This window comes from Phyllostomus discolor, chromosome 1 (assembly GCF_004126475.2).
Source record: "Phyllostomus discolor isolate MPI-MPIP mPhyDis1 chromosome 1, mPhyDis1.pri.v3, whole genome shotgun sequence".
Classification (NCBI taxonomy): domain Eukaryota; kingdom Metazoa; phylum Chordata; class Mammalia; order Chiroptera; family Phyllostomidae; genus Phyllostomus; species Phyllostomus discolor.
This window is the reverse complement of record NC_040903.2, coordinates 184251274-184277076: the sequence shown is the minus strand read 5'-3', so window position 1 is coordinate 184277076 and position 25803 is coordinate 184251274. Positions and strand designations below refer to the sequence as shown.

At 40.9% G+C, this 25803-nt stretch overlaps 1 protein-coding gene across 1 annotated transcript in view; it reads left to right on the top strand.

The window, feature by feature from the left end:
* ARMH4 (armadillo like helical domain containing 4) overlaps positions 1 to 23337 on the top strand; it is a 105057-nt gene extending 81720 nt beyond the window's left edge. The window contains 3 exon segments of the mRNA XM_036010361.1: positions 16342 to 16373; positions 22204 to 22338; positions 22588 to 23337. Coding sequence (XP_035866254.1) covers positions 16342 to 16373; positions 22204 to 22338; positions 22588 to 22656 — 236 coding nt within the window. The 3' untranslated portion in view covers positions 22657 to 23337.
* The last annotated feature ends 2466 nt before the right edge of the window (positions 23338 to 25803 follow it).

Below are 25803 nucleotides of genomic sequence, written 5' to 3'. Positions count from 1 at the left end.
TTGGATTTTTCCACCTTGCCCAGCTTTTCTGGATGGTTGCCTATGTGGGTGGTTTGCCTGGCTTTTTGACTTGGTGAGTCCCTAAGGCCCTTTTTTTCCTATCTCTGTGCCGTGCAACCTCCTGCCCCTCACCCAGGTTCCTAATGACTACAACTCATGCTGGCCTGGATCCATTGCCTCAGAGTCCCACTTGTTGGGAGCAGAGAGAAGCCCAGTTCCACCATCAATCTTGGGATGACAATACCTCACTTGAAAAGTAATTGTAGTTAGTGGTGAGGAGCACAGGCTCTGGAGCCAGACTCCCTGGGCTCAAACCCCAGGTCCGCCACTTACGAGCTGTGTGATCTTGGGCAAATTACTTACCCTCTCTTGCCCGGTTCTCTCATCTGCACAATGGAGCTAATGGTCGCATCTACCTTTCATGGTTGTTATGAGGAGTAAACAAGTAGTCCATACAATGGGCTTGTAATAGTGTGTTTGTTATACAGTCAGCTTGTCTGGTCTGATGGTAGTGGCTTATCAGAACTCAACTGAAGTTAGCGTCGCTGTATAGTAAGCACAGTGTAGTGGTAACTAAGAATTTAAAGCCCATATTCACTGAATTCTGACATTGCCCCAAAGGAAGGCAGATGAATTAGATAAGGGTTTATCAAAAGGAATTCCACAAGTTCACTATGAGAAATTCTAAGACTTGTGCTCACATTTGGATGAAAATATAAACATAGTTTAGATGATTTGGATGACTCTGCATAGCTGGGCAAGCCATGTGGTTGGACAGCCTGCGTTTGCATTGTGCTGGTGACCACGTTCTCCTGCAGCAGAGGCCATGACATTGAGACAGGCCATGGCTCTTGGAGGGCAGAGCAGTGGGAGTGGAGTTCCTGGTGGCGCATGTGGCCTGACCTGCCACGCTGTCGGGGTCGGCTCTGGAGCAGGCGGTGCAGTAGCCACACAGGGTCGTAGACTGGTGGTGTCGGTTTAGATCTTATTGAGATTCCATTTAATTTTTTAATTTATTTCGGTTTTCTAGTCATGTGAAAGAGCTGTCAGAATTAAAGGTCTTTACCTAGGTTTAGGGTTGTATTTTTCAGTAAAATTATAATAAAAATAATTTATTAGTACTAGAGCAAGGGTGGCGAACTTATTTTCACTGGGGGTCCCATCAGTCTCATGGTTGCCTTCAAAGGGCCGAAATAATTTTAGGACTGTGTAAATGCAACTACTCCTTAATTGTTAAGGAGTTGAAATTACATTTGACCCTTTGAAGGCAACTGGGAGGCTGATGTGGCCCTTGGTGAAAATGAGTTTGACACCCCTGAGCCAGAGGATCCTAAGAAATTTTATCTTGTAAAAGGGGTCTGTGCACATACAGCTATGTGTCGCTTAGTGACAGGATGTACTGCGAGCTGCATCATGAGGTGATTTCTTCACTGTGAGATCGCAGAGTGCACTGGCCCAAACCTAGATGGTGTAACTCATTGCACAACTAGGCTGGTGGCACAGCCTACTGCTCCTAGGCTGCAAACTTGTACATGTGTTATTGTACCAAATACTGTAGGAAATCATAACACAGTGGCAAGTGTCTGTGTATCTCAACATATCTAAGCATAGGAAAGGTACAGTAAAAATATGGTGTCAAATATAAAAAGTGGTATACCCGCATAGGGCACTTGCCATGAATGGAGCTTGCAGGACTGGCAGTTGCTCTGGGCGAGTCAGTGAGTGAGTGGTGGATGAATGAGTGGTGATGAATGAGTACTGTAATGTCCTCGGCCTGCTGTAACTACTGTAGACTTTATAAACACTGTACACTTGGGCTACTCTAAATTCACAAAAACGTTTTCTTCAATAGTAAATTAACTTAGCTTACTGTGACTTTATACTTCATAGTCTTTTTACTTTTTAAAAGTTTTAAACTCTTATAATAACACAGCTTAAAACAAAAACACACTGTACAGCTACATAACAATATTTTCTTTCTTTATATCCTTATTCTATAAGCTTTTTCCTGTTTTAAAAACCTTTTATTGTTTTTACTTTTAAACTCTTTGTGAAAAACTAAGACACAGACACACACATTAGCCTAGGCTTACACAGGGTCAGAATCATCAATATCACTGTCTCTGCCTCCACACCTTTTTATTTTTAAAGATTTAATTAATTTATTTTTTTAGAGAGAGGAGAAGAGAGGGAGAAAGAGAAGGAATGAAACATCAATTGGTTGCCTCTCATATGCCTGGCCCTCTACCCAACTGGGGACCTGGCCCTCCACCCAGGCATGTGCCCTGATGGGGGATGGAACTGGTGACTTTTAGGTTTGCAGGATGATGCCCAACCCACAGAGACACACCAGTCAGGGCTCTACCTCCACATCTTGTCCCCCTGGAAGGTCTTCAGGCGCAGTAACCCTTGTGGATCTGTCATTTCCTATGGTAACAATGCTTTCTTCTGGAAAACCTCCTGAAGGACCTGCCTCTGAGGGTCGGTCTTCTTGAGGACTTGTCACTCACATTTCAAGTGTCACTCGTATGTCCACGGTGGTTTGCTTGATTTGTTTCTTTTTTTTAATCATTGATTTGCTTGTAAGCAGACAACATACCACAAACATTCTTCTCTGTTAATGGCAGCCATGACTTCGTTGGTTAATAGGAATTTTTTAGCTCCATTGTAACCCTATGGGACCATTGTCATATATGTGGTGCATCATTGACAAAATGTCAGGCTTTCTAAAACTTGAGAAAGACTAGACCACTCTATGATCCCCAAATGCCGGTTCACAAATTGTGCTAGTAGGGAGATTAAAAAAATTCCTTGGGGAACTTGTTAGAAATACATATTCCTGGGCTGTGTCCTGGAGCAGCTGAGCTGAGCCTGGGGCAAATTTAAAAGTAACTTGATAATGGAATTTAAATATAATGGTTTCTTTAGCATTTTATATTTTTGTTTTATTCATTTTAGTAAACATTTAACATTATTCCAAGGAGGGGTCCATAGTCTTCATCCGACTGAGGGGTCCCTGGCACAAAAATGGCTAAGAAGCCCTCCTGCAGGTAGTATTCAGTAGAACCATATTAAACATATTAGCTCAATTACCCTTTACCTGGCTCCCAATGTGTAAACCTGGCACCAATCCTCACAAGAGCATATTATCACGGAAGATGAGTCATTAGTTCAACAGTGAGCATCCCCATGTGCCAGGCTCTGTGTGTTGCTGGCTCTGTATCAGTTAGCAAGACAGACACAGTCTCTACCTCAGAGAGTTTTCTTGACTAACAGGAAAGGCACTCATTAAATGAGAACATTCGTGATTGTATTATCTTGTGGCAGGTGAGAGCAACAGAAGGCTCTCAGTGCCCCAGAAGAGGGAGCTAGAGTAGGGGGGTCAAACAGACTTCCCTGTAATGTATGTATGTGATGTAATGTAATGTAGTGTAGTGTAATGTAATGTAATGAAATGTAGTGTATGTAATTTAATGTATGTACCCTAGAGCATGACTAGGAGTAACTTGGGAGAGTAGGATGTGGAGACAGAAGTTAGAGTAAGTGTGAAGATTTGGAGGAGAGGTGCACTTAGCTTGTCGTATGAACTGAAATCATGCAACCTTGTGAGCCAGGTGAAGAACCTAAGACTTTTTCCTGAGGCAGTGGAAAGATTTAAAGGGATTTTAAGCAGGGATTACCCTTCAAAAATATAGCTTGGAAAGAAGCAAGGGAGGCTCATGTGGTACTAAGATGAAAAATGACTGCAGCTTCCTGTGAAAACAATGCCAAGGAAGAACGTCCAAGTTATTCTTGTTTGATTTCTTTCTGGCTCTGTGTGAATGACTGGGTCTTGACTTTCAATTGGTTAGTCTATCGTAAACTGCATTAAAATTTTGGAAGTATCTTTCTTAGAGTTAAGGTGTTTACTACAGCAGCTGTAGTTCTCTCTGAAGTCTATCACAGATGCTTTCTGTGTGAACATGAAACCTCTCACATACATCTTGGAACCATATTTCTCCATAACGTTGGACCATGGAGAAAGTGGATGTTGTCTGGTTAGGTTCTCTTAGCGTACATTTGTTACTTAGCATTGATGGCCTTTAGATTTCTACATTAAGAAGAAAATAAACTTATTATTAATAATGTAGATTGTTGATTTGCATTTAAATGAAGACTCACTGGCTGTTTCTTCATAAGTAACTCATAAATGGGTTCAGTGCTTTTTTGTCAGTAGGTAGAAACAAATACATTTTGGTTGATGGCTAATTCAAGGCCATGCACAGTTAGACAATTCACAAAAGTGTTTGCATGGAAATGAGTCTTTGGGATAATCAGATTTTATTTCTAGTCAAATTGATGCTCAGAGCTTTGGGATTTAATTATGTCTGCTGAAAAAATACAATTCAATTTCTCTTCCTCTTTTTTAAACATAACTGCAGTCTTCATTTTAATTCATAAGTACACAAGACTTTATAGATATTTTCTGACACAGTACTTGGCACCTATTAGATACTCAAAAGATGTTGGATTCTTCTTCTAATTGAATGAACACATATCAGATAAGAAATCTAAGTAAGACTTTGTTTCTGGTTCCTCTGCCTCTTGCCTAGTGGTAGACCTTATACATTTTATGAGTACTCCAGAGAAATAATTTAAGTGGGAAATTTTATATTTTGTATTTTTTAATAAAAGGGGACTCTTATTTTCTAGTCATCCAGGCAGGCTGACTTGGGTGTTTGCTCTAACTGGGAGTGTAGCAGGTGGCTCTGTGTGAATGACTGGGTCTTGACTTTCAACTTGTTGATCTATCATTAACCGCATTAAAATTTTGGAAGCATCTTTCTTAGAGTTAAGGTGTTCACCACAGTAGCTGTAGTTCTTTCTGACATCTATTGCAGATGCTTCTGTGTGAACATCAAATATGGAGTCTGAGGCACAATGAGTTGAGTTTGTCTGGATGGAATATGAATCCCATCCTTTATCCTTTTCCTTTTCTGCAGCACCTCCAGCTTCCAGGAGGGTTCACATAGTACCCCATCTTCTATCACTTAGTGTAATGTTTTTGAGATTTATTTACGTTGTAGCAAGTATCGGTATTTCATTCCTTTGATGGCTTAGTAATATTTCATTGTATGTAATTGTATATATATATGCCACATTTTTTATCCACTCATTGGTTTTGGACATTTGGATTGTTCTACCTTTTGGGTATTGTGAATAGTTCTGTAATAAACATTAGGGGACAAATATTTGTTTGAGGACCTGCTTTCAATTCTTTTGGGTACATATACCTAAGAGTGGAATTGTGGGGTCACATGGTAATGTTATGTCTAATTTTTTGAGGACTGCCAAATTGTTTTCCACATTGCCTGCACATTTTACATTTCTACCAGCAATGTATGAGGGTCCTAGTTTCTCCATATCCTTGTGAGCGCTTGTTATTCTCTCTCTCTTTTTTTTTTCTCTTATGGCCTTCCTAGTAGATGTGAAGTGGTATCTCACTGTGGCTTTTTAAACTTTCTTTGATTTAATTTAATTTAATTGTTTATAATACTTTCTTGATTATGCTATTAGAGTGTTCCCAAATTTCCCACTTTCCTCCCCCTCTACCCAGCACCCCTCACTCCCTCAGGCAATCCTCGATGATTGTTCATGTCCATGGGTCATGAGTGTAAGTTCTTTGGCTACTCCATTTCCTATACTGTACTTCACATTTCTATGGCTATTCTGTAATTACCTATTTGTACTTCTTAATCCCCTCACCTCTTCACCCATTCCCCTATACACTGCTCCCATCTGGCAGCCATCAAAGTGCTCTCTGTATGCATATTTCCATTTCTGTTCTTCTTGTTTGATCAGTTTATTTTTTAGATTCAATTGTTGACAGGTATGTATTTATTGCCATTTTATTGTTCATAGTTTTGATTTTATTTTTCTTAAATAAGTCTCTTTAACATTTCATATAATAATGGTTTAATGATGATGAACTCCTTTAGTTTTTTCTTGTCTGGGAAGCTCTTTATCTCCCCTTCCATTCTAAATGATATCTTTGCTGGGTAGAATAATCCGGATGTTGGTCCCTGCTTTTCATGACTTTGAATATTTCTTGCCCATCCCTTCTAGCCTGCAAAGTTGCTTTTGAAAAATCAGTTGACAGTCTTGTGGGAATTCCTTTGTAGGTAACTAATTGCTTTCCTCTTGCTGCTTTTAAGATTCTCTCTTTACCTTTAACCTTTGGCACTTTAATTATGATATGTCTTGGAGGGGGACTCTTTGCATCATCTTGTTTGGGACTCTCTGTGCTTCCTGGACTTGCATGTCTATTTCCTTCACAAAATTAGGGAAGTTTTCTTTCATTATTTTTTCAGATAGAGTTCCCATTTCTTGTTCTTTCTCTTCTCCTTCTGGCACCACATGATGCAAATATTGGAACTTTTTAAGTTATTCCAGAGGCTGCTTATACTATCCTCATTTTTTGGATTCTTTTTTCTTCTTGTCCTGATTCGTTTTTTATTCCTTCCTTATGTTCTATATCATTGTTTTGCTTCTCAGCTTTATTCACTCTACTGTTATTTCCCTGTACATTGTTCTTTATTTTAATTAGTGTATCCTTTGTTTCTGACTGGATCTTTTTTATGCTGTTGATGTTCTCACTAAGTTCCTTGAGCATCCTTATAACCAGTGTTTTGAACTCTGCATCTAATAGATTGTTTATCTCCATTTTGTTTAGCTCTTTTTCTGGAGTTTTGCTCTATTCTTGCATTTGGTCCATGTTTCTTTGTCTTCTCATTTTGGCAGCCTTCCTGTGTTTGTCTTTATATATTAGATAGAGCTGCTATGACTCCCTGCCTTGATATCATGGCCTAACATAGTAGGTGTCCTATAGGGTCCAGTGTCACAGCCTCTCAGTTACCCAACCTGAGTACTCAAGATGTGACTTTCTTGGAACTGAGTATACTCTCCTCTTGTAGTTGCTGTTGGCAGGTCAATGGGAGAGATTTACTCAGGCAGGAATTGGCTGTGACCACTGACCACCAACCTCCACCCTCCAAGGAAGATCAGCTATGCAGGGGCAGGATGGTGGTGGTCTGACGTGGTCTGTAGTTGTTCACTGGGTGGTGCCTGGGCCCTGGGGTTTTCCAGGTGCTGCAGGCCAAGGTCAGTCTCCACCTGTGTTTTGCCTGGGGCCACCCTGACTAAGCTATAGAGTAATCTGAGATGGCTGTTACTTGTGCTGGGCTTGGAGGTTCCCAGGTGAAGCCAAGCTGTGACTCTTAGTCACAGCTTAGCTGGCTGCTCCTAGTGCTGTGCCTGGGGCCACCTAGCAGGAAGTATGGGGGGTATGGGGGTCTCTGGGCCCAGCTGTTGCTTGTTTGAAACAATAGAGGAAGTTGTGAAGCATGAGCCTAAACCAGCCATTCATATGGAAAAACTACTCTTAATAGCTGTAAGTTGGGTGGGCTGGAGCCTCAGGGGATCTCTAGGGCAGAGCAAAAGTCAGCTTGATGGAGTCACAGATATGGCATTCACCTGCAGGCTTTGTGGCTCTGCACACCTTTCTGTTTGGGAGAAAGCTGTCCCCCAGCTCTTGCCTTGAAGCCAGATACTTTTACTCCTTCCTGTAAGGAAGGAGTATGCTACTGGCCATGTTACTGGCAGGAGTAATGCCAGTAAGGCATGCTACGGGTGCCTTTCAAGCTGCTATCCTGGTGCTAGAGCTCAGAAGGAGTGAGTCTGAGTAAGTTCATGTGTGGGTTCTTTAAGAGGAACTCCTTGAGACTCCAGAGGTTTCTTTCACCAACTCAATCCCTGCTTGTTTTGTAGCCAGAAGTTATGGGGACTTATCTTCCTGGCACTGGTTCCCTGGGCTAGGGAGCCTGGCATGGGACTGGGACTGGGACTTCTTGCTCCCCAGATATTCCTCTCAAATTTTTATCTACCACATGTAGATATGAGACCAGCCCATTCTGTCTCTTCACCTCTCCTACCAGTCTTGATAGATGTGGTTTCTTTAATTCTGTAGTTGTCAGACTTCCATTCAACTCAGTTCGTGCTGGTTCTGAGTGATGGTTGTTCTATAATTTGGTTGTAATTTTAATGTGGTTGTGTGAGGAGGTGAGACATATTTACCTATGCTGCCATCTTGACTGGAAGCTTCACTATGGTTTTGATGCATTTCCCAAATAATTAATGATAATCAGCATCTTTTCATGTACTGTTGACTATTTGTGTACTTGCTGCCACATGGATGAACCTTTGAAATGGCATGCTAAGTGAAAGAAGCCAGACACAAAAGGTCACATATTGTGCACCTCCATTTACATAAAATGCCCAGAATAGGTAAGTCTATGGACACAGAAGCACATTAGTGGGTGCCAGGGGCTAGAGAGAGGGAAGAATAATGAGTGACTGCTTAATGGGTAGAGGGTTTCATTTTGAGGTGATCAAACATTTTGGAAGGAGATAGAGGTGATGGTTATAAAACATTTTGTGTGCCAGATGTTGCTGAATTGTAACTCTAAAGTAGCCATTTTTAGTTTATGTAAATTTTACCTCAATAAATAAAAAAAAAACCCAAATCCCTGGTTAGAAGTTGAGTCTACATTTCCAGTTCTTGCAGCATGGTGGACTGAGTGTGGAGTTCCACCTCCTGTTACAAACAGAAACTATGTGTAAATTAAAACAAAATTTTAAAATATGCAACTGAGCTTGAAAGGAAAGCCATTGTTTCTGAAGGTGGCAACTTGAAACCCAACAAGTAGCTTCCTTCGCTGAGGCTGAGATGTCTTCGGGGAACACTGGACCCCATATAGATGCTGGGGTGAGGGGTGGAGTTTAATACTAACATGGGATCAAGAGACATAGCTTTGGGCTGGTTTAGGGCAGGGAGCAGGGACTTTCCTGCATGAGAAGGCAGTCTGGAAAAGCTTCCCCTGTGAGATGGGGTCTAAAAAATACTTCCTGCAAGCCAAGAAACAGCAAGGGAATGTCTTTCTTCCTGGGGCTCTGAGTGGGAGAGAAAAAAGTCATTGAAACCCCAGGCCTGCCTCGATCATAAAGAACCCACAACTCAGAAATTAACATCCAACCCTGTTCAGGGTGGCGAAACCCTTGGTGGACTCAGCACAAGCGAACACGAAACCACTCATCTGCAGGGACACTTCTACAGTGCAGGGTGCACAGGTTTCTTGGTGAAAAACAACCTTCACTAAAAAATAAGTTCACATAAAAAAATCACAGATCACACACAGGAGGGTTAGCATCTCATGAACCTGGCAAGAGAGAAGTTGGTTTGACATGATAAGAATGAGGACACTGAGACTGGCTCTACTGCCTTAATAGAAAGTTTCCCCATGTAATTGAACAGCTGCACCCAGGGAGCACGTGCAAAGTTTGCCTAAATAATTTAAAAGGGGAAAAGGTGGAGACGGAGATTGTTCAGCAGCCGACCTATAGTGGTATGGGGAGACATTTAGATTTTCTTCCCCGAGGATCAAGAGCTCAGGGAGACTTTGCTCTGAAGTAATCCATTTAGATGGCAGAAAAGCTCTGCCTTTGAATATTAACTACATCACCCAGGTGTTTTTAACCAAAGATTTGCCTGAATTTCTCTTGGGAGTACAGCTATTTGCCCATTATTTATTACAAGGAGTGGCACATTATGAACTGGTAAAAGGAATTTTGGAAGGAACCCCTGGAAGTGCCATGGACACCACTTTGGGACTCACTCAGCTCTTGTAGTTGATTTCATCAGTGGGCTGAGCCATGACACCAGGGAAGTGGGTTTCACGTGGATTATGTAGAGTCACGTCAGAAGGTTTAGATAAAGGACATCAGTGAACACGGGACTTCAGGATTACTTGGCCGATAGCAATCTTCTCTTTACCTCACCCTACAATCAAGCCATGACTTTAATCAGTGGAAGCCCCAAAATTTATATAAATGAGAGGGGTGCACAGCGACCTTGCCTTAAAGCTTAAATGGTCTATAATTTTACCTAAAATTGATAATGGAGGACTACAGGAGGGGCTGATGGACTTTATGGTTGTTGAAGCCTCACATGTATCTTGAGATGGCAAATTGTAGATTCAGTGGATCTGGCAAGCAACACACACAAACTTGACTTTGCACTGGAAGCCTCATGATACTGCAGGGCAGGAAACAGTAAGCTTTGTATTAAAAATAAAATCTGAATACCAAACTATTTTCTTTTTCATCAGTGGGCTGAAAGTTGGGTAGTGCAAATATGCAGAGAGACCTGTGACGGTGAGTTAGGATGGATTTCATGTGTGGAGGTGATGCTGCTGAGTGCAAAAGCAAAGTCCAGAAACCTATGCTCAGCGGAATTTTCGAGGATGTCTTAGGCAAAGCACAGTGACTTTTTTGTTGTTGTTGGTTTTTTTCTCACCATCAGGTATAGAGAAGGAGCATAGACAAATTGTTTTCTCCTCCAGTGGGCAGTGTTGGGTCTCATGGTTCTCTTTTTGGGAGAAGTAAGAAACACACACTTCTTCATTTATACACCTTGTATTAACAGTTTATAACAGCCTTCTCATCACTAGAGGTGATAACCGTAGTGTGCATGGTTTATCAGCATGATTAGCAATAGTGAATGACACTGGCAAGGTGTGCAGTTGATCACAAGATCTGCTGTTTGCATCTTGCCAGTAGGTATCTAGCATCATTCTTAGCTTTCAGTTAACTAAAGGCATTCTTAAAATTACTTGAAAGTTGAGGTTAGGGTGTCTGAGCTTTTGGTACCCTTCTCTGTGAGTATCAGTGCAGGGCCTTCAGAATTAATTGCTTCTTAGATGCACGGTTACTGTTCACTTAGCCTTATGCAGAGAAGGAGGTCATTCTATTCATTGGGAACTTGCTGTTCTGTAATTATGTGAAGAGCAAATGCCTGTAGATGGGGTTTCTGTGTGATTTGAAAGCAGGTAAATTTAGCATCATTAAAGAATAATCTGTAGTTGGAAAAACTCAAGGTTCTTTAAAAAACATACAAACAATATTTAAAACTTGGTAAGTTTTATTATCCTTAAGTGTATTATGTAAGTTGGATAAAAGCTTTGTCTGTTTCTTGGGCTAGGAGAGGCACTTATGGTTAAATAATGAGGAAAAATAAAATAACTGGTCTCCATTTATTTATTAATACTCTAGAAATATTATAATTGAAATTTACATATGCTTTGAGTGAAAGACTATGTTCTGACATTTAATTTTTTCTTTAAGTGGAACATACATTTCTCTTTTCACTGATTAAAATAAGAATCAAATTTCCTACATTATTAGAGATATAAATGATGTTGAAAATTTGATTATTAAAGAGACTGTATTTCTAACTTTTTCAAAATTGAATGTGAGCTAAGTGGAATGAGCTATGAAATACATCTTACACAATGCTATGTGAAAAATGTATATTTTATAAATTCAGATAGCCTAACGTCCTTCAGTTGGAATTAACTTAGATAAATGGACATGGCATCTGCCTTGAACTTGACCAGCTTACCTGTCTTCCTTGCCCCTTCTTTTTGTTTTAAGAGTTTGTTTGAATGTACCAAATAAATAAAATTGGATGGCAAAGGGTAGGCTTGCCTATACGGTAGCAGAATTAGACTAGTGTCTTAGCTTGGGTTTTCCTTAAAAGCAGACCCTGAATCTGGATTAGCGTGCAAGAAGTGTTTTGGGGGGAGTTGAGCCAGGAAGCATGATGAGGGAATGAGGAAGTGAGAGGAGAGCCAGTGAAGGGGGTACTCCTGAGTGGATTATTGCTGGGGAGTCTCTGAGATGCTGCATGGAACACACCCCGAAGGGTGGGGGAGGATTGGGAGAATTTACCTGGTATGGTGAGCAGAACAGTGCTTCCCCCAGCCCACAAAGGTGTCCATGCTTTGATCTACAGGGCCTGTGAACACATTACCTTGCAAAGGGAGAACTTGGCAGATTGCGTTAAGGACCTAGAGATGAGGGAGATTATCACAAGGGTCCTTATGAAAGAGAAGTAGGAGGGTTAGAGTCAGAGAAGAAAGTATGACAAAGGAAGCAGAGCTTAGAGAGAGAAAAGGTTTGAAGTGCTACGCTGTTGGCTCTAAGTAAAGGGGAAGAGACCCTGCGCTAAGGAATGCAGGCAGCCTCCAGAACCCGGAAAAGGCAAGGAAACAGATACAGATTCTCCCCAGGGCCTGCAGAAGCAACCAGCCCTGATGACACCTTGACTTTAGTCTGTGAGACTGATTTTGGACTTCTGACCTTCAGAAATATAAGATAACAAAATTGTCTTCTTTTAAGCCATTAAATTTGCAATCGCAGCTACAGGAAACTAATATAACTGCCAACTTGTGGCTCTCTGGATTTGAGGATGGCTTCTAGGGCAGTATTTCCTTGGTGCTTCGGGCCCCCGAATGCAGGACGCCCTCAGGCCTGTATGGGAAGGGAGCGGTCTGCAGGGCACCTCTGCAGTGGGCCCGTGGATTTGGCTGTGTCTGAAAAAAGGACTTGATCGGTGGAAACTGGAAATGTCGTCATAAGCACTTGGAACTATTGGGTTGATTTGCATCAACAGTCTAGGTTCCTGAGTCCCTCTGACCATTCCTTTCTGTCTTTTCTGCCTGGCATTTAACTGTTGGAGTTCTCTGGCATTATGACTTTGGTCTTGTCCAGCCTCACTCTGTGATGGTTAATTTTATGTGTCCACTTGACTGGGCCTTGTGCTGCCCACACTAGTGGTTAAACATTATTCTGAGTGGGTGTAAGAGTGTTTCTGGATGGGATTAACATTTGGAAGAGTAGACTGACTAAAGCAGATTGCCCTCCCTAATGTGAGTGGCCTTCATCCAACCAGCTGAAGGTCTAAATACAGCAAAAAGGCAGACACTCCCGTGAGTAAGGGAGAATTCCTCCTGCCTGACTCATGGGTTTTTATTTCCCACCTCTGAACTTGAAACGTCAGTTGTTCCCGAGTCTTGAACCTGCAGCTTTTGGACTGCAACTACCTTCCATCAATATGTGGCAATTCCCAAACATTGGTTTTAAGCCTGAGATTCTCCATATCTATTTTTTTAAATCCTCACCTAAGGATATGTTTATTGAGTTTGAGAGAGGGAGAGAGGGAAACATTGATCACTTGCCTCTTCTATGTGCCTCAACTGCGGATTGAACCTTCACCCTAGGTATGTGCCCTGACTGGGGTCAAACCCATGGCCTTTTGATGTATGGGATGATGCTCCAACAAACTAAGCTTCCTGGCCAGGGCTCTATATCCAAATTTTTAACTGCCAACAGACATATCCAAGTGAATATTGCATAAATATTTTAAATTCCATGTATTCAGAGTAAACCTCATTATTATCCCTCTAGGTATTTGCTCCTGCCTCTGTGTTCTGTCTTTTTTATAGTGTCACCATGTACTGCAATCCCATACACAATATCTTCAGTATTGCTCATTCTGAGTTTTAAATTTCACCTTAGGATTTCTGCCACTTAGGGCTATTGTTGCCTATGGAAAGCAACCCTGGCACATACAACTGAGTCAATGAAAATCCTTGAGCTAAGATGGAACTAAAACATCTAGTTTTTTGTCAACACACACACACACACACACACACACACACAGGGAGGGTGGGAGGAAAGAAAGATACACATGCAGAGAACAACAGAACCATACGGATACACCACAGAGTCTGGGAGAAAGAGTAAAAAAGGGAGAAAAAGAAAGAGAGACACAAACCCTTATCCTACCATCCATAAGTAGTCAGCCGGCCTCAGCTCACCTCCTCCAGGGCCCACATTCCTGCTTTCACCTCTTTTGTTTTGCTCCGTATATGATACCCAGACTATTCCTTAACTCCAAACATCTTGCTTCAGAGTTTGGGGTTCTGCTTTGTGTTCCAGTAAGTAGCTTTTCTGCCCCATCTCTCCCTCTTTTGGTGTCTACACTGCTGTTTGTCGTCTACTTCCCACAGACCTGGTGGCCTAAGCTATTCATATTCATATTCACCTGCTCATTCATTAGGTCCCTGTACCTTCTACTGACACAGTGTAGTGTAGAATGTCTGGCCAACACAATATATATATTTGTTGAACTGAATGAATGAATTGGAAGCATTCTCTTGCTTGAATTTAAGTTTATGCCATGGGCTTAGTTGAGACATGTTAACACAATACTCAAATTTCACTTGTCCATCTTTCTCCCCTCCTGTCCCAGATTTCTTGTTTTTGTTTTTTAGTTTCTCCACACCAAGTACTGTACTGGACATATATTATTTATAATCTTCACAACAATCTGTAAGACAGGTTTCACCATCTTCATTTTACATATGAGGAAACAGTGTCCAAGAGCCTTGCTAATTTCTCCAAAGCCAACAAATCAGGGGTTGACTTCACTTCTCCATGGAACTGTTCTTAGAATCACTAATCTTTGGCTTCATTCTTGAGGTTCCTGCACTTTCCTCTTCTGCCCTGCCCACGATTCTGATCTTACTCTGTTTGATCATTGCTGTCTTTGCCTGCGTACCAGTTGAGACAGGAGTGATGAGGGATGGGCAAACTTGAGAGGTCTTGTCAAGGTCTTGACATGAGAGATGGAAGCTGTGGACTCAAGGAAATAGAAGAGCCAGAGATTGTTCCACGTTTTCAACCTGAGGGCAGAAGAGTGGTGGTGTAACACACACAGAGGAAGTTGGGAAGTCTTCTTCCTGTAGGTCACTAAATCAGGTAACGGTTGGAGTTCCAGTGACTCGTTATGTCCTGGTTAACCATGGGCAAGTCTCTTAGTTTCTCTGAGTCTCCGTTTCTTCATCTTTTTCCTGAGCATCATCTTACCTGACTCTCATGTTTGTTGTTGGTTTGCTAATCAATTGGTGCAATGCAGGTGAACGTGCTTTGTAAGGAAGTAAGGCTGTACGCATGTGTTAACCGTCATCACTTTCGTCCGGTATAAGATTATTAAAGTCAAATTGCAAATAGAGACACCAATTTTGCATAAAGCATATCTATGCCAGGGGTCAGCAAACTGTGGCCCATGGTCCAGATCTGGCCTGCTGCCTGTTCTTGTATCGCTTATTAGCAAAGAATGTTTTTTATGCTTTAATGTGGTTGAAAAAAATCAAAAGGAAAAAATTTGTGACAGGCAAAAATTACTTGAAATTCAGTGTCATTGTCCATAAATAAAGTTTGTTGGAACATGGTCGAACCCACTTATTTATGTCCTGCCTGTGGCTGCCTTCTCACTGCAGCACCCGAGTTGTGACAGAGATTGTATGGCCTGCAAAGCCCAAAATATTTTCGGCTCTTTCCAAGAAAAGCATGCCAAGCCCTGGCCTACGCCTTTGAGGAGCCATTTTTGGGTCTGCCAGGCTGTGTCCTGCCTTCCTATCTGGTGAAGTTCCTGGAAAGGGAAGGAAATTTAAGAATATCTTGAGAGGTTTTTTTTAAACAAATTAATTTTGTTTGACAATAAATGTAAAATGAGGATGTATTTGTCTATTTTCTCATTTTTGATGCTTTTAAAAATGAATTTTCATTCAGTTTTATAACTTTAAAAGTCAGGTAAGAATAAAAAGGCCCACCCCTAATTTCAGACCACCCTTTACATGGCCATTCTAATGCAGGTTTTCATTTGATTAGCGCTTCCTTCTATTCTTGGCACACATATTTCCAAATAGGCGTAATAATGGTCTATGAAATATTTCACAGCTGATGTAGTCCTTTCCAGTTGCCTTTTATCAATATTACTTAATTATTGCTTTTATTTTTTCATAGTGGTTAGATTGTGATGGAATGGCACACTTTGTGAGCTACATAGATTTCAGAAGTACTTCCTGTTCTCTTGCCTTTGGTCAACTTTTTCTTCAAATAAGAAAGCAGACGCTTCTCTTTGGAGCCAGTGCTGAGTGGCCCTGGCCTGCCCATTGCCACCTCCTGCCTTACTCTGCTCTGACATTGATTCAAGTGCAGAATTCTCATTGAGCTTAAAACCTGAGAGCCAGCAGTACAGCTCAGGAGAAAATGTCAGATAAGAAATGAACTTGATATTTTAAAGGTGATTTCCTCCCTCCTTCCCCAGCCCTTTGCGCAAGGCTTTTAATAATAATAAAAAGTACATTTAGCAAACCAAAATATTCTCTGTTCCTCTAAAAAAATATGAGGGGTATGTTTTTGCTCTCTAATTTTTAAAAAATAAATGAGAATTAAAAATAAGACTATTCTGTCATTATCTGAATACTGTTGACCCTTTAACTGTATTTCATGCAATATGTATCAAATTAACTTAATACCATGAAATATGTTATCAAATTAACACAATGAAACATAAGTAAAATGATGGCTGTTTACATTTTATTCTCTTATTTTTCCTAGTGAGAAGCTGGATGGAAAAACTAAAAGACAAGGTAAGAGAAATATCTTCTTCCTTCAGATTTACCTTATAGGGCATGGCTCTGGCAAATACAAGATCTTCAGAATAATGGAGCTTTAATTCATTATTCTGATTTTGGTAATCTATGCAAAGATTCAGGGCCCAGCAGGAAAAGTGTTCCCTTTAAGTTCCTTCTTGTATAACACTCTCTGGAGCACCATTCCTTCTTAAGGCAACATCTGATGATTAAGCATACCAAACGTTACCTTAAGAATGAATGGTGATTCCAGAAAGCATTGGAAAAGACATAGAAAAGGCCTGCCAATCTATTTATCTGCTCCATGATGTCTTTGTTAGAAAAGCTGAAATGCTGGAGAAGCCCAAGTTTGAATTGGAAAAACTCTTGGAGCTTCATGGTGAAGGTAGCAGTTCTGGAAAAAGCTACGGGGGGTGAGACAGGTGCTAAAATTGAACAAGTGGATGCATGTGAGCCCCCACATGCATCAGTTCAAGAATCTGTTTAAAATTCAGACACTTAATGATGACAAATAAAAAATCCTATCTATTATTTAAAAAAGGAAAATAAATGATGCTCCAAGGAGTTAATGTCATACAAGAAGTATGCTCCTGTTAATCATGTCCTTGACGTATCAAAGTGGAGCTTCTTCTGGGGAATTTCAGAATTTTAATCGCATCCTATTGGGCATTTCTTGTCCTGATGCAAGGCTCTTTTATGCCTGATCTTCCCATATGAGGATGAAATACCTTGGATTTTGGAAGGCATTGATTCTTCTGACCCATGGGTGGACTTGATTTAAGAATAAAAGTTAGAGATGCAACGGGCACCTTTAAACTGTGGTGGGGGATGGGATGAAAACACCTGGACACCCGAGCTTTAGACCCAGTGTTATGTAGTTTATCACGGGGCCCCTGCTTACTGAGTGCTAGTGAGCTGACCTGCCTGGAATGGCCAACTAGAGAAAAACACTTTCCTCTCTTGCTTTAACTCTGCCATGCACTTAGTGATTGACAATATTAACTTTCAGGTTCATATTTTTCATTTTCTTCTAATTTTCAGCAGTGTCCAAGTTTTCATTTTTGGTTACTTTGTAATTTTAAATGGGAATTACTCACGAAAATATTGATGGCATTTTTGAACTCCTTGCTGAAGCCTGTGTCAGATTCCGTTACTAGAACCCAACTCAGATTTAACTGGGGGTTTAGTGAGATGAAAATCCTTTCACCTGCCAGACATTGAGTTACTTCAGATTCACCTGTCTTAGAATATACTCCTGTTCATGGTAGTCCATATATTTTTTATGTGGGGGGGGGTCAATTTTCTCTTTATTTTAATGATGAATATAATATTTTGCTACAGCTCAATGTTAAAGAATGAAGGAAAAGATCTAATTGTGATTACCCTTAAATTATGTCAAATCTCCTCACTATTATTTTTCTGCTTCTCAGTAAAATTTAGCAAATACAGTTTTGGAGAATGAGACTATTTGTGTTTATAAGTATTAGAAGGAATGTTGAAAAATATTCTAAAGCCTCCTGAGGTTAGTAGAGTCCACTTTGCTGCCTGTACTACAGGGCCCAGCTGTCTAAAGGAGGTCTGATCAGATGGGCTGAACCAAGACTTGGGGGGAAGAAAAGCTCAAAAGTTTAGAGGTGGATATATTTGCATTGGTAATGCTTCTCGGTATTATTCAGGGAAAAATATGATGCAATGAGAAGCAAACAGGCTCTGGCAGTTTAATTTAAGAATCCATATGTCATTGTTTCCATAGAAAATATTCTGAGTTATAAGAATGGACAAAAAATAGACTTAAAAACAAGTTTTGCCATGTTTGAAGTTGAATATTGCAAAATTTCTTACCTGTGTGTGTGTGTGTGTGTGTGTGTGTGTGTATCTCTGGCACTTCATTAAAAAAACCTGTGCAGGTTTAGAGGAGAACTATACTTTCTATTCCTGTGTACTTCTGTTATTTTATATGTGCACTTTAGTTTTCTGGATTATTTTGAAAAACTTCAGCCCTCTATTCATTTTCTTTCAAAGTGTGTTTTCAGCTATGTCTTAATTTTTAAAAACTGGAGGAAAAATTGTTGAGACTCCCACCACAATTGACTTATTTAATGTCTTATGTCTTCGTATTTTGACTCTTTTTGGAGGGACTCACTCTAACCTTTCCCATATCTCTCCTCTCCCATGAGTGAAATATTATATTTGATACATTCATGTGTATATACATATATATAATATGTATATCTTCTTCCTTCCTCTCTTTATTTAGCTACTTATCACCTATAAAAGTCTTGTTAGTCATTATCTTCAGAAACTATTTGAGAACAAAACTATTTTGTTTTTGATGAAAGTCACAGAATAGCTTAGAAATGAAAACTAAACTACATATTTAACTGCCTCTTCAACCACCCCAGGACTAAACTTCTCAGTTTAGCTTCATTTAATCATTCCCAATATTGGTTTCCCTGTTAGTTAGCTGGTGTCTAGACAGGTTTATGTTTTTAAAAGTTCTGAATTATTTCTTTTGTTGTTATTATTTAGTTTTTCTGCATTAGTTGTGAATAAGATCATCTGTGAGTGACAGACAACCCCTAATGACAATGGCTTAACCCAGGTAGAAGTTTGTATCTCATTTATGAGTCTGGAGGTAGCAGGCAAGGGTTAATGGGGAGCAACACTATGAAGGCTCAGGCCCCTTCTATTTGATGCTCTGCCATCTGTGACCTTCATTTTCAAGGTCAGTTCATGGTCCTGAATGACAGTTTCGACTTAGCTAGGTCCATATTCTAGCCAGAAGGAAGGAGGAAAAGGGAAAGTTAAGACGTGCCTAAAAGGGAGGATAAGGGTACTCTGTCATTCTTAGAGGGCAGGGCAGAGTAAAGACCCTCCTCTCCTCTTAAAGAGCATGTCCTGGAAGTAACACATGCCAATTATGTGCCATTTCTTTACTGAGACTTAATCACACGGTCATACCCTACTGCACGAAGGCAGGACAATGTCATTGTTATTCTGTACCTGGCTCAGAAGGGAAGTTCTATTGCTTTAGAAGGAGGGACAAATGGATATTGATGGACAGCTCCTATCCTCTTTCCATCATTAACTTTCATCTTGGTTAATGTCCAAGTTAGTGGTGCTTGTTAGGCAAATCCTAACTTGGCTACCGATTGATATATTTTTCAACATCTAAATTGCTTCCCAATTTAGTTTTTACAAAACTGAAGATGTGTACAAATTTTAGTTATGCAGTCAAGGCCAGCTCTGTTGTTAATGCCAAGATCATCCATTCTATTTCTTCTAGCTTTTAGGAAATTATCCAGAAAATGGAAGCCCCAGACTAGACTCCATAGCAGTGATTCTCCTGTGTGGTCTGGATCGACAACATCAGCATCACCTGGAAGCTTGCTGGAAATGCGAGACTTCAGGTCCCACTGAGTCAGAAACTCTGGGAATGGAGCCCAGCAATCTGTGTTTTAACAAGTCCTGAAGGTGATCCTGAGGCATACTCAAGTTTGAGAACCACTGTTGCAGAGAGCTCACGAGAGCACTGTCTAAATTTAGCAGACTCCAGCCAGTACAGTGTATCATTTGGTTTTCTTAATTGCTTTCTTGAAAACAGATGTTTCTGAATAAATACATTGTCCTAAGGAAGGACACCGTTCTCCTAAATGTAAAACAAAACAAATAAAAACCAAACACAAACCAACTATATCTAGTACTATTTTGGCTTAAAATCTATTAAACAAATTTAAGACTGTTTATTTGGAAATAATTTCAAATTTACAGAAAAGTTACAAGAACAAGACTATTCCAAAGAATCCTTACACTTTTACTCCGATGTGCTTGTGTTTAACATTTTGCCACATTTGCTTTATCATTTGCTGGCACTGTCTCCCACCTCTGACTCTTTTTCTGAACCATTTGAAGAAAACGTGCATGCACCATGGTGCTTTGGGGAGCATTCTGGTAGCAAACATGGTACAGTTATCAGCTGAGTACAGTTAACATTAATGAAGTACTTGTATCTAATCCGGCATCCATATTTCAGTTTTTCCAATAAACCTGAAGTGTTCTTTATAAAAGAAAGTTTTCTCCTCTAGTCAGAATTTAGTCTAAGGTCATGTCACACATTTAGTTGTCACGATTCTTTATTTTTCTTTAATCTGAAACATATTTTTCTATAGTCATCTTTTGTCTTTCATGGCACTGACTGACATGTTTTAAGAATATAGTTACAAAGTTTTGTAAGCCTTAAGTAGATCAAGAAGAACTTTAGAAAGAGTTTGGGTCCATGCAAAGCATAGTGATTTGTTGAATAATGACTGGGCTTTGTTTCTCTAGGAAAAACCACCCAGTATGTTGGTGAACAATGCCATTGTTCCCAAATTAATGGAAACATTTCTATATTCTGCCCTAACTCCAGACTCTGGCAGGCAGAACCCGTGAGGGAGCCAGCTATGCAGAAGAAGGTGCACTTCTGTAAGGTCTCGTCTGTTCCTTTCACTGACTTCTAAAAATGTTGGGAAAGCGTCACAGACTGCATATTTCAGCACTTTTTAGAAAACTTTTGTTCTCTTTCCCTCTCTGTTCTTGGCTTATTCTGAAAGACACCAGAAATCGTGCTACATTAGAAATTTGAGAATAGCTAAATAAATGAATAGACTCATAGTTCCCCATTAAAATAATGCCTATCTAAAGTATGCATTACAGCTTCAGATTTTTAATTGTTTATGTATTTTGTCTGGGTAGGCTTTAAGAAAGGGCCTTCTTGGACAGCAAACCAGTGTCAAGTTCCCCCAGGAAAGGGAACTGGCTAGGACATACTCCTTTTGCCCTTAGGTGTCTTACTGGCCAAAATGCGGGGAGAACCCTTCATGTGATGGCCTTACCTTGAACTTGGTTATGTCCAGAGCTACTTACCTAAGGCCAGGGGTGTGTGGAGATCATGTTGCTTTCTTAGGACTGAGGTGTCCATAGTAACACCTCGGGGACATGGAGACATGTATGGGCTTGATACCTCCATGCACTTCTGGAGGTACAAATGTTATTGGCAGTGATCTTTATGCCCTTCTCTGCCACTTCGTTTCTTTGGAGCTGGGGACACTCAGAATTCCCCCCCCAACCCCAACTTTGGTCTTGGGCAGATTGTCCCTTTCATATAAATGAATTCATCTACTGTATATATATAGTTTCTCCTCATCCTTGTCTTTTCTTGTGCTGCAACATCTAACATCCTTCCTCTTTCCAGGTCCTTCTCTTCCCTGTTGTTTCCAGAAACCCTTATCTTTCACTCGCTTACAAGCGCATCCCTCTTTCCCTTCTTACTGCAGTGCTGCTAAGATTGTGCAGAGCAGACCACCAGTGTCAAGGCTCTCCTCTTGCCTGCAAGAAACATAGTATTCCAGAACGCACTTCACCCCATCCCCCGCCTCGCCCTGGAGCTTGACTCAGGCCGACACTTCCAATTGATAGTATTTTAATAGTCCTGGCATTGTGCAAAGCTTACTTCATCAATCTTTAATACAAATTATATTTCTGTCATCCAAACCTGATGTTGACAAATGTGCATAATGAAATGGCTAGAGGTGCCACTAGGTCTGGGTGATTTATGGTAATGCTTCTAAGTATTGGAAATATCCCAAAATAGCCATCATGCCTCTCTCTCTTTGCCTTCTCCCCCCACAAAGTAACTTTATCCTAAATGCTGTTTTATTTTATAATGAAGCAGATGGGAGAATTCACAGTGTCTAAAAACCCACTGCCATCTAGCAGAAATGAGGAACCCAGGGTGGTGGTCTGTCGAGAGCCCTAATGCGAGTTTCCTGTTTCCTGTTCTCTGCAGGCTGGCTATATGTCCGGGATGCTGGTGCCTGTCGGGGTGGGGATAGCAGGAGCCTTGTTCATCCTGGGAGCGCTCTACAGCCTTAAGGTGATGAATCGCAGAAGGAGAAATGGCTTCAAAAGGCACAAAAGAAAGGTATGGAAAGAACAACTGCAAAACCTCCTCGCTTGCAGAACATTCTTTGCTTTTCTAATTTGCTTATTAAAACACACGAGGCTTAATGATGCGTGAACGGTCTGGCTGTGCCCAGTGGTTTGGGATTAGCTGCGCTAGCTGCTGCCCTGGCTTTGTTCACTCATCAGTGTGTCTTTTGAAGGGGGCCTGTTCCTCCTCTTCACTCTACAGCAGAAGGAGTTTTAATGCTTTTCTGTTTTCTTTCTCCAGCAGAGAGAATTCAACAGCATGCAAGACCGAGTAATGCTCTTAGCTGACAGCTCTGAAGATGAGTTTTGAATTGGACTGGCATTCAATTGGGATAGTCAACCATGTTATTATTTTATTTTTTATTTGGGGGATAAAAAAGAACAACATCCTGCCACATTGCTGCTGTCAGGCCATCCGTCTCCTCATCTGCTGGGTCGTAGGTTTTTCTCGCACTGAGCAGAAAAGGCATGCTGTATACTCAATGTTATATGCAGTGTTTGTTTTAATTCTGTAGTGAATATTCCACAACCACAGGCTCCGGCTCATAAATATGCAGCATATGTGTTGTTCGGTAGGAGTTGCTAGGGTAGGTAGAGTAAATATTTTGTATTTTTCCACAGTGTCTTTTCCTTGGTTTGGATTACCTGTGCTAAGTGTTGCCGTTATTGCTACCAAGGCATGCTTATCTTTGAAATAGAAGTCTTAGCAAAGAATAACTTGTTATGACTGCACTCTACCTATTGAAGCCATAGGCTTGTGGGCCATGGTACGTATCCCATTTGCATCAAAACTAGCAGCAACTTGGAATGAAATCTTTTTTTGTCAAGAAAATCTTTCAGCTATGAGGATTATATGTAGATTTGTATGTATCTTGCATTATGTGTTTCAGTCTCCCGGTTTTATTATTGCTCTCTTTCTGGTTTATTTTCTTCTTGGAAAGGAAAAAAAGATGCACCTGAAGTAATACATTAAATTGACTCTCAGTCTTAATGTATGTTTGCTTTTTTAAGTAGTGTGACTGAGTCCAACAGAACTATCAACAGATTCTTACTTGTTTATCACTGAGGTGCACTTTTTGTGCAGCATTGGACTTTGTCAAGAAGAAATGAGGGAGAAATGAAGAAGAACATGAGGGTGGGGAAGCCCCCTCCCCCCACCCGTCCCCCGAGCGCTTGTCTCCGCCATTGGGCTCCGCGCTTGTATGGTCCCCGTCCTGAATGACACAGAGAGCTGCTTGTTTATACCTGCGGTCTTGGCCGTAGAATGATTGGGCTGTTATCGGTCCGTCTTTGATTTTATTATGAAAACAGACATTTTCTGGTAGAAGCATGGTCAGTGGCCAGAATCTCAGTAACCAACACAGCTTATGAAAAACCAGCCTCTGTCAAGGTATCACACTTCAGGATGTGGGACAGTGTTAGATCATTTTTTATTCCCCTTGCAATGTGATTCCTTGCCCTATCTTTTGAATCAGGGTATTTGGGACTTTTAGTAAGTCAAGTTTTGGTAAAGAGTAGGCTCATTTCTGTGGAAATATAAAGGTCACTAACAACACTGTCCATAGTGCTTTCCACTAAGGAGGACTTGTTCACGTTTATTAGAGCCCGCTCTACTGCATTTAAGGTAAGTCGCACAGTTACTCCTCACAGCTACTGTGCAAGGTGGGGTACATATTTTTATTCCTCCATTCCACTGAAGACAGAGCTGAAGCAGAGGAATACAATGATTATGCGGGGTTATATTCAGGAAGAATCAGGACTAGAACCCAGTTGGACTGAAAACCATGCACCCCTATCTTCCGTTCAGTCCCTTTCCACATGCTTGGGAGGAAGCAGTGACATTTTAGAGCCCTTCTTTAAAACCAGGGATCCAAGGAAATGGCTGCGTGGTCAAGGAGCACTTCACATGAGAATCTGCTTTTGTTAAGTGAGCGAAGCCTTACTAGTTTCTCTCTTACCCACAAAAATGCTCTCCTTTCTCAGCCCAGCTATTTCTTTTACAGTTACATGCATTTAAGTATCACCTCTAGGGAACTAATAGATAAATCTTTCCAGAAACATCTCTTGAATGACAGCTGGCTTACAAGAATGATTTCATCAAATAATTTAAAGTCTTTTTGCTAAAAGATATAAGCAAATGTATGAAATTGATCAAGAGAAATGAAAAGCTCTGTGCAGTTAAGTAGAAATTAGAAGTTGACACAAAAGCTCAAGGTCAGGTTTGAAAATAGAACCCAGGACCATGGCACACTAGATAATCTGTAATTTCATGAGTAGTGACATCCTCATACTGCATAAGGTATGTTTTCCTTTTCTAAGAGCAGCCCTTTGCTGTACTAAATTTAGGAGGAGGCAAGTAAAATGTGACATCATGGCCATTTATTCTTGACAAGCTGTTTATAGGGGACACAGTATAGGCCACTTCATTTAGCAGGACATTGGTGATATTAATGCCCCAGGCTACTCTTACTCTGCAGTCTTAACTAGATCATGCCTAGGTTGAACCTCGAACTCTAGTATAATAAAGTCACAAATAATATATTTTAATTTTTCCAGAGGGCTATGGGATGACATGTATGTGCATTTAGGCCTAAGTGGGAATGTCTCTGCAGTCCTTTTGGGGACAGGTGACAGTTTAAAGAGAAAGAGTTTACTTTGATCACAGATTTCTGTGTACACCTTTTTAAGCATCTGCATTGGATGGAAGATTCTGTGGATGGTTCAACTGGTTTGTTTATTCTGTCCATTTTCTTCGCCACCAGTGGCTGCGGAGCAGTGATTCTCATCAGAGGGTTCAATTTATTTAACAGCATCAGAAAAGACTGTCCTGTTTTTAACAAGCCCTGAGACTAGGGTGCTGCCACCAGTGGAGGTGCTGGGCAGCATTGTCCAGATTAAAAGTGGTAAATCAGGCACTTATCTCAGGTTTACCTAAAATAAGTGATTCATATGCTCATAATTGCACATTAAAAATAAAGAGTCAGCTCTTCATGCTAACAGCTAAGCTTAAAACACTTAACGGAGAAACAAAGAGAGCTGTTTGGAAAAGGGGGGTGACAGCTGCAGCTCCCACTGCTGACACCTCTTCCTGTGGCCTGGATGTGCTCTGCCACTACTGCAAGGGTTCCCTGCAGGCCCAGGGACTGTGACGTCCTCACAGAGCGGGGCAGTGTTTCCCAAACTCAGCCGGATCCCCGGGGACACTTGTTAAACATACAGATCCCAAGGCCCTGCCCCAGACCCACTGAATCAGGCTCCCTGGGAGAGAAGCTGGGGACGTTTCCGCGGGGGCAAGTTTGGGTGCACAGCCAGCAGAACGTCTGTCCAGGGAACAGCTTCTGTATTCAAGAGAGAAGAGAGAGCAGGCTCCTGGGGGAGAGACCCTCTCACTAATTGGCTATCCAGGTAATTACATCCATTATAGTGGAGAAAGGAAAATGGATGGAAGCTTCTAGAA